Below are 13,917 nucleotides of genomic sequence, written 5' to 3' on the forward strand. Positions count from 1 at the left end.
TTCAGAATCCTGGAGCCCATGTGCATCATTGGTTTGGAATCAGGGTTTTACAATTCTCTTAGGTGGACTCTTCGTGTCCACCGAGCCGGTGAAAGCACCGGACATTCGCTTTTCGTCCTCTCAACTTCGTAAACAACACCCCCGTCACGAGAAGGCATTGAGTAGGACTTCCCTGGCAGTGGCTGTATATGAGGGCCATGTGAGAGCGTTTCGAGAGGGAGTTGACTTTCCCCACTCTCCGCCGTACCAGGGCATTTGGGGGCCTGGTTGGAGAAGACGGAGTGAAAATGTATATACAGGGAAATTTTGGGACTCAAGACCTAACGGAAGATAGAGTGAATGTAACTATGATTGATTCGGAGTCATACCACCAAACATCAATGCTGAGGTTAAGTATAGAGTACTAGCTAAAGGGGATAAACCGGTTGACGAGGTTATAAATATTCATTGGCTCTAGATCTTGATTTCCACTATTCCTCCAAAAATACCTTTTCACTCTGCCTTTTTGAACAATATTCCAAATGTTCAGTCTTTTTCACCATCATCATCATCATCATCGGATTATTTAGACCCCTTTTGTTGTTTTTATGTTGTCGTGTTAATGTGATGTGGCAAGTTGGCAAATGCACATATCACGTATCTACGTTGATGATGACTGACGCTCACTGTCTCCAACTACTACCGGTTATCGCGCGGACCCTAACCAAGTAGTCTGCATCTAACAACATGAATCATTTCGACAGCCAACGATTTCATAGATAGGTGATGGCTAATCATAGGTAACACATAGTTTTCTCTTCCACAACTGAATTGCCTGGGACGTACGTCACATAAACTTAGCCACCACACTCCTCGACACAATTCTGGCTGGTCAGTCGGTCAGCTACAACGTATGACCAGGCACATATATGCATCGTTCCAAGTTGCCATACCTCACATCAACAAAACAAGATAGACACCGGATTCATAAAAGTAGTTAATTCAGAGGTGGTAATATATAAAAGGAAGACTGCGATAAGGATATAGTACAGGAAGAAAGAATTAGTTCGTAGAAAGAAAGATATGAAGCGATTTTAATCTCTTAGTTTAAGGGAAGACAGAGAGTGTATACACCGACGCCATTGTGATCGATTCTGAGCCATGTCACCAAGAGTCTCCAACCATTGGTTACGATAGTCACGCCGACTCAAACCAAGTAGTCTGCATCAACCAACATGGCTCAGACTAGAAGTTAGTGACTTCAAGCACTAATGCCACGTTTTGGTTTGGCCATCCCTAACTTCCTTCCAACCATACCCAACATTAGTCACAGCATTGCGCGTGAGGTAGTCGGTGTTCGGAGATACGTGGCACGTGACTCAACCATCTCAATTGATAAAGATTTGCAACCCCATCAACGTAAGTTGACAAAAGTCAAACGAGCTTTTCGAATCCGTGCTGAGATTTCGTCAGACACCAACCCATTAGGGCTGATCAGACTTCCAAGATATGTGAGGTTGTCAACGCGTTCGACTACTTCACTCCCTATCCTTAGTTCAGGTGTTGACGCAGACCAGTCCTGAAGCAGCAGCTTGCATTTAGAGGGAGAGAAGCGCATTCCAAACATTCTGGCATTGTTGCTTAGTGCTACCAAAAGACTCTGCATTTTATCAGCGTCTTAACCAAACAGGACTATGTTATTTGTGTATTCTAAGTCGATAAGTGGACCTCCTGGAAGGAGATCAATGCCCGGGAATTCAGTAGACGAGAATGTTATTTCCATCAGTAGGTCTATGATGAAGTTAAACAAAAATGGAGAAAGTGGACAGCCTTGACGGACACCACTTGAGGTTGCAAAATCAGATGACAGTTCGCCATAAGCTCTGACTCGACTGGCAGTGTTCGAGTAAAGAGCCTTCACAAGGTTTATGTACTTCTGAGGTACGCCTTTCAATGACAACACTGTCACAGAATCTCGCGATCTACGGAGTCAAATGCTGCTTTTAAGTCAAGAAAGACCACCATTGTCGGACGCCGATAAGTATGCCTATGTTCTAGAACCTGACGAATGGTGAATATGTGGTCGATGCAGCCACGACCAGGTCTGAAGCCAGTTTGATTCTCTCGTGTTTGCAGTTCACGAGTCTTAGTTAGGCGTCTGATAATTACCGAGGCTAGTATTTTAGATACTATATTAGTTAAACTAATCCCTCTATGGTTGTCACAGGATGATTTTAACCCTCTCTTATATATTTGGACGATAAGTGATTGTGACCAGTCAGATGGAATAACGTCTAACTCCCAGATCTTAGCTAAAATATTAGTCAACCTAATCGCTAAAATTGGACCACCATCCTTAAAGACTTCTGGAGCCAATCCATCTGGACCAGCTACCCTTCCTCGTTTCAGATTAACTATAGCCTTTTGAACTTCTGCTAGAGTTGGGGGACCTACTTCAATGTTCCATTCACACTGTCTGGGAATGGAGGGTAGTTGTAGAGTAGCTGAAGGCCAGCTGAACTGTTCTCTGAAATGTTCCGTCCATCGTTCTAAACGTCTGGACTGGAAGCAGATGAGTGTCGTCTTTTTCCGAAATAATTTGACTTACACTTGACTTATTAATTCCAGTTTCTTTTATTAGTCTATAGAGCTGTCTGGTGTTACCTACAGCCGCTGCCTTTTCCATCTCTTTTGTTTTCGTTGACTATCACTGCTCACGGTCGTTCCTTAAACTTTTGGTTAACCTAGATCTGATTTGTTTTTGCTCTTCATCGTGTTCAGAGCCCGATGGGATGAGTTTACGAGAATCCATCAGTGTAATAGACCTTGAGGAAATCCATTGGTTCATTCTGGCTGGTGCAGGAGTATGTTAGAAAAAGGTGACCATGAACTAGAAGTAAACAATGTCTATGTCTAGTTTTTTATTGATCATATTACGTTTATGATGAAAACGGACTACTTTATTGAAGCAAGAAAAAGTGAAGTCTAAGAATGAACAACCGACCTTGTGAACTTCCGAGAATCCACCTTTGCCCAGTAAATTAAGCAAAAGATATCGTTCATTCAGTAATGGATGATCTTTAAAACGAGATGCATCTTCATTAGAAATTCGTTTAATTTCTCGAATATGCAAATTTCTTTCTCGATCTAATCGCTCTAATTCCATTTGAATTTCTTTATCTTCTTTAACAAGCATCTGTTTACGTAAATCATAAATTTCTAATTGTTCATAAAATTCATCCACGGAGACTCTAGAGAGAAAGAAAACAGTAATAACAATTATTATCCAATCATTTTTTATTCATAATTTGGAAATTCTCAATATACAAGATATAGGATAAAAATTAGAGTATGACAACAGTACAAACTGATTGATTTATAAGCATGAAGAGGTACCAATTTTGAGGATCAAAGTTCAAAAATAGGAACACGCTTGAGCGGCAACTTAAGCTAATCCATGAAAATGTCTACGAATGATTCACAACTAAGAAAGTGTGAATTATGCCCTTCCAAAACAACTGACTTCCAACCAATAGATCCCAGGTTCAAACACATCCTTATCTACGTACGCTATGGCAGCCTGGTAATATCACTAAATGTATTAAAACTAAAGTGAGGTTCAAAGCCAATTACATAAACCAGTACATAGTAGATGAGTTACGTGATAAAAACGTATGGCTGAAATAAAAACACATAGTACCTATGTGATGAACCTGACAAATGTTTATTATGCTTAACCACTGCCTATTTAATATTAAGCAGAAGTACAATGAACGATTCAAAAGTGTTAAACCCCAGAATTCACTTCTGCAATTTTATTTTGGAAATTTGAATTTCTTGTTTCCGCTTCAAAAACGCCCATTTTCACCTTCATGTCGTATTTCCTACTTGGGAGAACTTTAAATGTCATTGGTCAGTTGTTTCTCTTAATATGTGATTTTGTAACGTATATACTCTTGAATTGTCCTTGTGGTTGTTGTTCGTGCTTCTGGCTGCTTGTGGAATACATTTCCTTCTCTCAACATGAACGTATCATTCTAGTTAGCGGGGCTGGGATGCATCGTTCAGTTCGCAGATTAGGTGAACTCGTAATCTCTCGAAACATAGCAACGGGAGAACAATTTCTGAAGACTTTCGACTGACAGTTTGAAAATAAACCATGAATTGTAAGCATTCTGAATGGTGTTAGTTGGACAATAGAAATCGGTAATAGGAGAAACAAAGTAGGATTATTCGCCCATAATTGATTACAGTATTTTGATGCATCTTTTCTTTAAGCTTTTGCGAAACGTATATATCATATTGTTTCATTGATTTTTCCTACTATTCAAAAATGTTTTTGACATCTAGTGCTTAAGATTTGGTGATATTATTACGGACCATCTTGAGTCAATAATTTTATATAGCATTATCTAACTTATTACTGAAATATCAAGGGTTACAAACACCGGAAGTCCATTTCCACCAGTTAAGACGTTTTTGGTAAGGATAGTATAATTAGTACACATAAAACTTTACACAAGAAAAAATAAACTTTAACTTACTCATCGTATTTAGATTTAGTACTCTTTTTAGCATCCCCAACATTTGGTTTACGCTTGTTCCATTGTTTCTTTTTACGTTCAATCTCTTCACGAACAAGTTCAATATTCTTACGGCGCCTGAAGAAATAAACAGGAAAATAGAAAAGTTTGAAATTAGCAGAATGACATTATTGTGTGAGCCCACAAATACCGAGGGTGGGAGAGTTAACTCTCTCTCGAAACGCTCTCACATGGCCCTCATATACAGCCACTGCCAGGGAAGTCCTACTCAATGCCTTCTCGTGACGGGGGTGTTGTTTACGAAGTTGAGAGGACGAAAAGCGAATGTCCGGTGCTTTCACCGGCTCGGTGGACACGAAGAGTCCACCTAAGAGAATTGTAAAACCCTGATTCCAAACCAATGATGCACATGGGCTCCAGGATTCTGAAGGAGCAAACGGCATATGAACCTATTGTTGGTCACCGGCTACCATGGGACTGCATCTCCTGATTTTGCTCCACTGCCTTGTGGATCAGACTTTTAGGTCGAATGGCTCCGGATGTGACTCCCTAAGAAAACCACCTGCTTCGGTTTGGATGCCCGGGTAGTGTCACTGCCCTCACCCAAATCAATGATAACTGCTACTGGCCTCATCATTGTGTGGCGTATCTGTATTCGGTGCCCCCTTGTACCAATGTTTATATGTTCAAATAAATAAAATGTTATCATTGTTATTATTATAAGCGTTACAAACCATACCAATTTTACAATAAGTATTCTTAAAACGATACTTATCAAACAGATTTCGTGGTCAAAATTTAATCTTAAAACAAGGACGAAATAAATAAACGAGACAACTTATTTATATGGTAAAATCTTATGTGCTCAAGTTTGAGTCACACTATTTATGTATAAAGACCATTGATGCTAATATAGTTGCCTAATTCGAAGTAGGGACAGATGAGTTACCCTACCTAATAAAAAATACTCGTCTATAATCCGTACTTATGCTTCACTTCCCAATGATTTTGAGTTTTTAACAAAAGATTAGTCAGATATCCAAAAATTTCGTTGCAATCAATTGCGATAACAATGAACAGCTAAAAAACAACGGAACTAGGCAAACATAAGTATTGACAACTAATTTCTGAATTTTATACATGATAGTAAGTAAAGGGGACTTACTGATCTAATTCCTTAAATCTCGAACCTTCGATCCATTTCTCTTCAAAATGAGCACCCTGTCTTTGGGTGATAAATTGACCTAACCGTAAACGGTTTTCCATAACTTTTTGACGTGTAGTCTTTCTTTCGAGTAAACTCTGAAAGCACGTTATACAATCAGAAATTCATTAGAATAAAGAAAATACATTGGTAAATAAATGACCAACGATAGCATTATTTGACGTAATACTGAGCAGGTTAATAATCAAATATTGTTATGCGCATTGCAGTCAGACAGAATATTTAAGAAAATAATTAAATAACTTACTTTTTCAATCAGCAATTCGCGTATCATTTCGCGGGAACGAATGGCATTATCTTGTAATTTTGTAATGGTCTCTCGTTGAACAACAGTTTCGTGTTCTAAATCAGCTATTCGACGCTGAAGACTCTCAACTGAAGTTAGTGGAACAGATGAAGCAGGTCCACCGGTTGTAACTAAGGGAGGATTATTATGCAAAGTTGTGATGTTTGTGCATTGTGAACCTTCCACACATTCGGCAGTTGGCGGTGGAGTGACAGTTTCATCTGTTTGCACCCCGACATGAGATCTGAAGTTGTTTGTGGGTGACCCAGAAACGGCTGGAACATTTGATGTCATGGGATTATTAGGACAGGATCCAGAGCTTAGATAACCAACACTAGGTTGTCCAACTTGAGGATATGATGAATTAAGATTAGCAGGTAGCTGAAGGTTAGAATAAGTAGGCAATGGATTAGCATTGCAGGGTATTGTACAAGAAGTTGGATTCGCGTTTACATTCGCAACCATACTTAACCCAACCATCGATACAGGATTGTCACCGGAGCTATCACTTAAACTTGCTGTACTGCTGGCACGGACAGGTGACAACTGGAAAGTAGCTGCATTATTTGCATACTGAATTCCTGTTACTGACGTAATAATCATTTGATCGTTGCTTGCGCAGCTCGTAGTCACAGCTTCATTCAGCGACGGGATGTAATTATGGTTTACTCCAACCATTTGATTATCAAGAGAATGGGCACCTGTAGGGGACTAAAAAGGGGAAACGGTACACAATTAAAACAAAAGCTGTAAGGATAAACTCCTATTCCTACTCACGAAAAAATTCTCCCATAGTTTCTAGTACGAAATAGCCCTAAATAAGATTATCGTTAGCAGTATTAGTCTTTTATATGGTGCTAGTCACGTATTCCTCGTACATGAATGTATTATCCTGGTTACCTGTTAATTATTTGTAAATCTCATTAGTTATCGTTTCTACAGAATAGTTATCTTTGTAACGTAACCAGATATTGTTTCACCCATTATCTGCAACCTACCAACCGCGTTATTGGTTTAGGTACTGAAACTACTGTATGACATGAAAACTAGCAGTCCCATTGGACCTACCACGCCAAGGTAGGTAGAGTTGAACTTGGGATCGTTTAATTGATTAATAACAATGTATCTTTTAATGTCAGTGAACTTGATGGGGATTGCGGAGATTGTTGGGTTTTATTGAAATCACGAACCGATCTAAGTTAGACAACCATCGGAAACCTGGAAGCCCTGGATTGATTATTTGACAAATTGTCACATGAATGATTAATGAAGTTCATCTCAAAATTTTCAGATTCCCGGAACTTGACCTATCTAAACGTAGTAAGAAAAAAAGTGCTATTTGTTTTGCTTATGGACAGTAAGCTTGTTAGCCGAGTAGTATTCACTAGCTCACACACAAATTTTAACTCAAAGCCTAGCATACGAATATATACCGAGTTAGATCCAAGGATTTATTTACCTTGTGTTCCAACAGAGTAAACATACATGTATTATTTTGGCTATCGAATCCAGAGATTACAAAAACATTTAATTAGCGAGACCTGTTGCGGTATAATAATATCGGAAACATGGACATTTGAGTTGTTATATCACTTATTCTGAAACTATCTATATCATATGATTCGACAATTTTTAGTAGAAACAATCCAAGACAAGTATTTACGTGATAAATCTAGATGAAAATTGTTCATTTTAGCATTGTTAGTAAGAGATGAAACAGATAATTCCAAAACCTAGCTGATCCAATACTGCTACATATTAGTTAGAGATCTGGACACAGTGAATATAAGATGTAGACTTACAGGACTCTGTAGACGAGGATTTTGTGTCGGACTGGTTGAACCACAGGATGAATATAATGGCCCAGGCATGAACTGAATGAGAAAAGATGAGTGAAGATAAGCTATGATTAAACTCGAATTCTCGAGATACATATATTTAAGAAAAATGGATTCTGGTGGGACAATTATAGCATACAACATTTAGACCAAAACAACAGCCTACAATAACAAAATCAGTGAGTCGAGCGACAGATACGATGCACACATTATGAGTAGGTCAAAATCTTTGACATGTTATCTGTTCATTGATTAAAACAAATTCGATCCAGGACTTCCAATAAACCTATAAAATTACCTGGCAGATATTGATGTTAATTCACCTGTAATTTCCTGAATCTACGATTTTTAGGGTTCTTCTAATGACCTAATTATTAAAAAACTGATTTGATGAAAGTCTAGAGAGTGAACGGCATATTTTAGGAGGAGGAAAATGCACAACTCACTTTAAAGATTTCATCGATACGCTTTGAACCACGTTCTTGGCAAACCATTTTTTTAGGTTTCGGTGTATGACCTTCATCAGAACTCACTAATTTTCGCCGTTTCTTTGTGCCATTTCGGGATGGCAACGAATCACCTTGTCCACCAGGAGTTGGAGTATGTGGTCCTATCGAAGGAGATAAGTGGTATGTAGGATTGTTTGTTTCGATAAATGCTGCAGATGGTTGGACGGAAATTTGGAATGTGGGATACGGAGCATTTTTTTCCTCTACAAATGTATAGGGTTGTTTCACAGGACTGTTGCCCGCAACAGTGGTTGGGGTGTGAATAGAGTTCGACCTTGAAACATACTGCAGACCTTGGGGCGAACCAAGAGGATTTGCTGGGATACCAGGAGCCAAAGCTTCTATCAACTTATCGTCCGATTTTACGAGGGAAGTAATAAGACCGTCATTTGATGTGTTGTCAGACTCTCCTACAGAACTTGAAGGGATTCTCTTTTTTTTTGGAGTCGTAGGTGAAGTCACATAATCTTCTTGCGTCTGAACGTAGATCTGAGAATCTTGAACATTAAGACCCGGACTAGTGACCTCCAGTCGATGAATGTTATGGCAATTCGGGTTATGCAACCTTTTGCCTGGATCTGTTGCACTCGGAATTCTTTCATTGATTTCAACTGATATCGAAGGAACTACTGTGGAAACCGGCTTAATCTCACTGCTACTAGTACTTAGGTCATGTTCACCGACTGAACTGAATGGACTGGAAGAACCACGTAAAACTGAGTGTTCTGGAGTGCCGGAAGGTTCTTCTGTTATTGGAAACATATATCCAGAAGCATACGAATTAGACTTTGTGGAGCGAGGCACATTATTGGTTGACCTTATATGGTTAGTTCCCTGAATTCTAGCTTCCAGAAGTTCGTGTTTACGTGGATCTACATGAAGAGGCATAGCAAAGGTACCTTAAAGTGTAAAATAAAACGAAGTTGCTTCGTTAGTCTACATAAGTGGGACAGGATTTAGAAAAAGAAAAATATCCATTACGGTGAAGAAAATCTCATTCTTAACCAACATTTATAATATCTCTTCCCAGATAAAGAAATAGTAAAAAATGCCATTATAACAAACAAAATTAAGCTATTGATGTATGTAGTAACTAGTCTCAGCTGTATTTTATAGGTTCAGACAGGGTAATGGATATGGGTAATAGTTCACTTACCAAAGTTCGGAAAGATTTACAGCATTATAAACCCTCAAATTAAAATTGAATACAACTGAGTTATAATAATTAACATCACGTGTTAAGAATTGTATGACAATTTCGATGACTCCCAAAGTGTGGAATATCTGTAGCTAAAGACGAATCCTAGATATATAAAACTAGATACCAATGAGATAAATAGATTCTTAGAAATCAATCTTATTCGTTTAGTACTTAATATATCTTGATTTTGGTAAATTATTAATCTCTTTATTTAATATTATATTTTCGGTAAAATATGGAGTTCATACTACTTTATCTGCGTTTTCAACATTGCTGATGAGCATAGCAAATAAAATGAATGGATTAACAACAGTGACTTCATTTTTACCTACCTGAAGTACAAAATGCCAGTGCAATTAATATGGAACATATTTATTAGATTAAGAATATATAGGCATTAGATTCAGTAGTATTTCATCGGACGAATTACCTATTATTCAGAAAGGATCTTGATACTTGGAGAGAACAAGGGCCAAACTTTATATTACATGGGCTTAAAAACACTAATGTATTAAGCAATCGTAAAGTAATTAATATCATTAATTTACTATGTGCAAATTTGTATAAGCAGCTTTGAGTCATACTTTATAAGGCTCGTGATACCGCCCGGCTTCCCAAACTGTAGTAGGTAGGGTAGGGTTCAAGGCTGATTAGAAACGTTACTTCAGTAAGGGAGTGAGAGAAATTACATTCCAAATCGAACTATCTTCGAAAACGATGATAATACTAGTACGATCTGGTTAATTGTATTAGATTCCTTAACTTTGCGAAGCATGAACTTCGTTCAGGTCATTTTTAATACTAAGGTAAACTACTTTGGGAATTTTGAAGGGAAACGACACGATTCTGAGCAAGTACGCAAAGAATGGAGTTTACGAATACCCTAGTCGAATTTTTCCCGAAGGAAACGCTTCTTAGAAGCGATTTGGCAGAAAATCTCACCGTATTAAACTAGATCTACCGAGTGGTACTGTGAAATCCTAGACTCTAATAACACTAAGCTAACTTCGCCTGAAGCCCCTTCAGGATTACTGACAGTCCCAAGTCAGGATAAAGGAAGTTGGGAGTAGGGTTAGAAACCCCATATCGTAAAAAGAACTTTGATGCAAAAAAGCTAACCACAGAAAACCAATTAAGCCAATTAGACTACTGAGTACGTCACGCCACGGAAATCGACGTGCATCACAAAGTAAGCTCTGATTTGTAATTAAGACAAAAGGAAAAGAGGCAGACCAAAAAACATATCACTGAAAAGTGAGAGCGGTCATCAAAAGAATGGGATGAACTTCGAAACTCCATGTAAGTATGGTCTTCTCATTACACTGTTCTTTCTACTATGAATACATGTAATTTTTCAGTTAACACTTTAGAGATTGTAACTTCTACGTATTTTGAAGCTATTCAATATCAACTAGTCAGGGGCTTTCTACGGCCAACTATATACTGAATTTTTTATAAATCTAGGTAATATTTAACCAGATTCAGACTAATGGTGTTATAATCACTGGACGACTCAAGAAGTGGAGCTTCACAATAGTTAGGGTGTGACAAGAAACGATGTCGTATGCAGCTTGAAACCTGTACAAATTGACCAACGAGGTACTAGGTAATGAGACTTTTCAGACTATTGTGGTCAATAACATCCTTGAGGCAACTTTGATAAGAGTATATAGTGGTGGTGAGGATGTTAACCGGAGAAACAGTTCGATCTTGAGTATCTGGATGATATTGTCTTGCAGTGCGGTGATATTTGAGCCATGCAAGTGACAATTAATCAGTGTCCTAAATACGGAATTTAGTTTGAACATTCTAAATGCAAAGTGGCTCCATAGGACTGGCAAGAGCTTGTACCGGCACTCATTCTTTATGAGTTGTGAGAAATAATCTAAAGGTCAGCGTATCTGTGTGAGTGCTGCTGGAAGTGTGACTGATGGGGTCAGTCTACGTATGGTGAAAGCTAGAGCGATTTATGCTAATTCAAACTATCTTTGGTACTTGTGATGTTAGTTTGGATGTAGAAGGTTGGATTTACGATGTGTTTGTAAGAACAGCACTGCTCTGTGTTTGTGAAACCTGGCCTTTACTAGTTGAGTATGTTAGATGACCGCGTTTGGTTATCGCTGTCTTTGTAGGGCTGTTGATAACACTGTTAGCAATTCAAATGTTTAGTAATGTGTTCGGACAGTGGTGATAACTCGATTAGTGTCGCTATCTTGTGGGTGTAATCTCTAAATACAACTTATGAGAGAGAAAATCGATACCGATTAAGATTATTTCCCGTTACACTAAGAAAGTCTGAAATCTGCTTAAGGCCTTTTAATACATTTTTACTATGATTTTTATTTGATGACAAATACTTAGTTCATAAATTCTAATCATTATAATTCGCACATAATCAACTGACTCAAATGTACTTTTCATTGATATACTAATCATCATTAAAAAGCTTATTACTAAAATGATCTTTCTACTCTAATTAACGACGAAGACAAGTCAGCAGGACGCAAGGTAAAACCTGGCACATATATACATTGATTGAGGTCCTAGATACGCTCCTGCTTCTATTTGGGCACCCGGACAGTATCACAGCCCTCGCACAAATCAAATGAGATTTGTGTGGCACATATGTATTTGGTGCCTCCTTGTACCAATATCTATATGTTCAAATAATAAATAAATCCTAGATAATCTGCAACTTAGTGCATGAGAAGTCATAAGGAATGACTCTGAAGAGAAGCTAATGGAAGTCCTTTCGAAGATAATTTTTACATCCTCCACGAGTCAGAGGAACTCCAAGTGAAAGAATTGTTTTCGGCCATAGTTTTTAAAACGAAATGTCACTTTGGTGAAACTATAATTTACGGACGACATTTGAGTTACGCTAAAGTGGCCTTGAGTGTGTCCTCCTACTTTGTAGGGCTAAATGAGAGTTATAAACCTGTGTGAAGAATAAGGATTATGATTTACAGTTGATGGTCAGGGTTATGGATTCGTTTTAAAATCTTCACGAACTGACATCATACCGAAACGCTCTTTAACCAAATAGATGAAGGAATTTTGCGCCAAGATCCAAGACATGTTATCTTATTTCTTATTGGTTCGTTCATAAACTATAGTTTTGCCTCATTTTCTTATTTGAGTGCAGCATATTTATCTGGTGCTCATTTGTACCAGATTTTAGATAAAATAAGAAGATGGAGGCAAGATCATTGGGAACTTTAAAGTGAATTACTATGTTAAGCTATAACCTGTATGAACATTGTACTCTGGTGATGGTGATAACCGCCTTAAAAGCAGAAATTTGCAGTTTTAGGTTCCAAGAGATCTCGGCAATAGGATTCCAAAAACCCACTGTTTCGCGCACACCTAAGTAACTGCACATGAGTGGCAATTCCTAAAGATGGGTATCTACATTATTTTTTTCTGCATATGTGTCAACAGTTAGATACTTTAGCCTTCGAAAACAAATTCGCAGATAGCTCTAGTCCCCACTTAGAGTGTATAAATTATTCATGTAATATTTGGCCCTAATTTCTCACACTCAAAACGTGGAGGTAGCTAAGATGGATCAACGATATCACGTAGGGACTTAAGTTGAGTATTTGTGACATCACGCATATAAATACGCATATGCGTGAAATCAAACAACTAATAAGGTACATACGGAATTGGAAAACCGTTTGCTTCCTTTGACCAAATAGTTCTAAAGATAACTTGGTGATAGGACAAATCAAAATTAGAAAAACTAGGTTTTTTAACAATATGAATCCACTTTCTAAACGAGCGTACCTGAAGAAGTCAAGTGGTAATGACAAGCTAGAATGTAAACTGGGGAAAATTAGAACTGAGAGCACCACCATTTTAAAACTATGAAGTCATTGACTTACATATCCATAGGAACAAAACAGTAACTAGATAATCGCATACACAACATCCACAGCCATCTGAAGATTCCGAACGCAGAATTTTCGAAAACAGATAAACAAACAAGCAACAGCTGACTGTAACGATTTGGAGTCGTGGTGATCAAGTGCTGAGACTATTTAATGTCAGTAAATAATTAGGTTCATCGTAATAGTTCAAGCTGGTTCATAGACTTTATTTTTGTGGCAAAATAACGGCGCTTTTTAAAAATGCTGGTGGAACGCAATATCTGTCAGAATGTTAATCTCACCATACTGGAGTGCAGTCAGCAAGCCGCAGAGTTTAGGACGTTTCTTGGCAATAGTGCTGACACGTCCTTTGGTAGTATCCCAAGGCTTTTATTACAAGCCGCGGATCGAGATTTGCCTTCCAGGTTTATACGTATTTTGTATACATTTGACCGGCATGTGA

The 13,917-nt window shown here is 38.1% G+C and overlaps 1 protein-coding gene across 1 annotated transcript in view; it reads right to left on the bottom strand.

Moving 5' to 3' along the window:
• TLK2 (Serine/threonine-protein kinase tousled-like 2) overlaps positions 1-13,560 on the bottom strand; it is a 50,113-nt gene extending 36,553 nt beyond the window's left edge. Inside the window, exons 1-7 of the mRNA XM_051216433.1 lie at positions 13,470-13,560; positions 8,319-9,280; positions 7,837-7,908; positions 5,996-6,745; positions 5,689-5,825; positions 4,524-4,640; positions 2,984-3,230 (exon numbers count right to left, since the gene is read on the bottom strand). Of these exons, the coding sequence (XP_051067023.1) occupies positions 2,984-3,230; positions 4,524-4,640; positions 5,689-5,825; positions 5,996-6,745; positions 7,837-7,908; positions 8,319-9,269 (2,274 nt within the window). The 5' untranslated portion in view covers positions 9,270-9,280; positions 13,470-13,560. The remainder of the gene's footprint in view (positions 1-2,983; positions 3,231-4,523; positions 4,641-5,688; positions 5,826-5,995; positions 6,746-7,836; positions 7,909-8,318; positions 9,281-13,469) is intronic.
• Between the last annotated feature and the right edge of the window lie 357 nt (positions 13,561-13,917).

This window comes from Schistosoma haematobium, chromosome 4 (assembly GCF_000699445.3).
Source record: "Schistosoma haematobium chromosome 4, whole genome shotgun sequence".
Taxonomy (NCBI): Eukaryota; Metazoa; Platyhelminthes; class Trematoda; order Strigeidida; family Schistosomatidae; genus Schistosoma; species Schistosoma haematobium.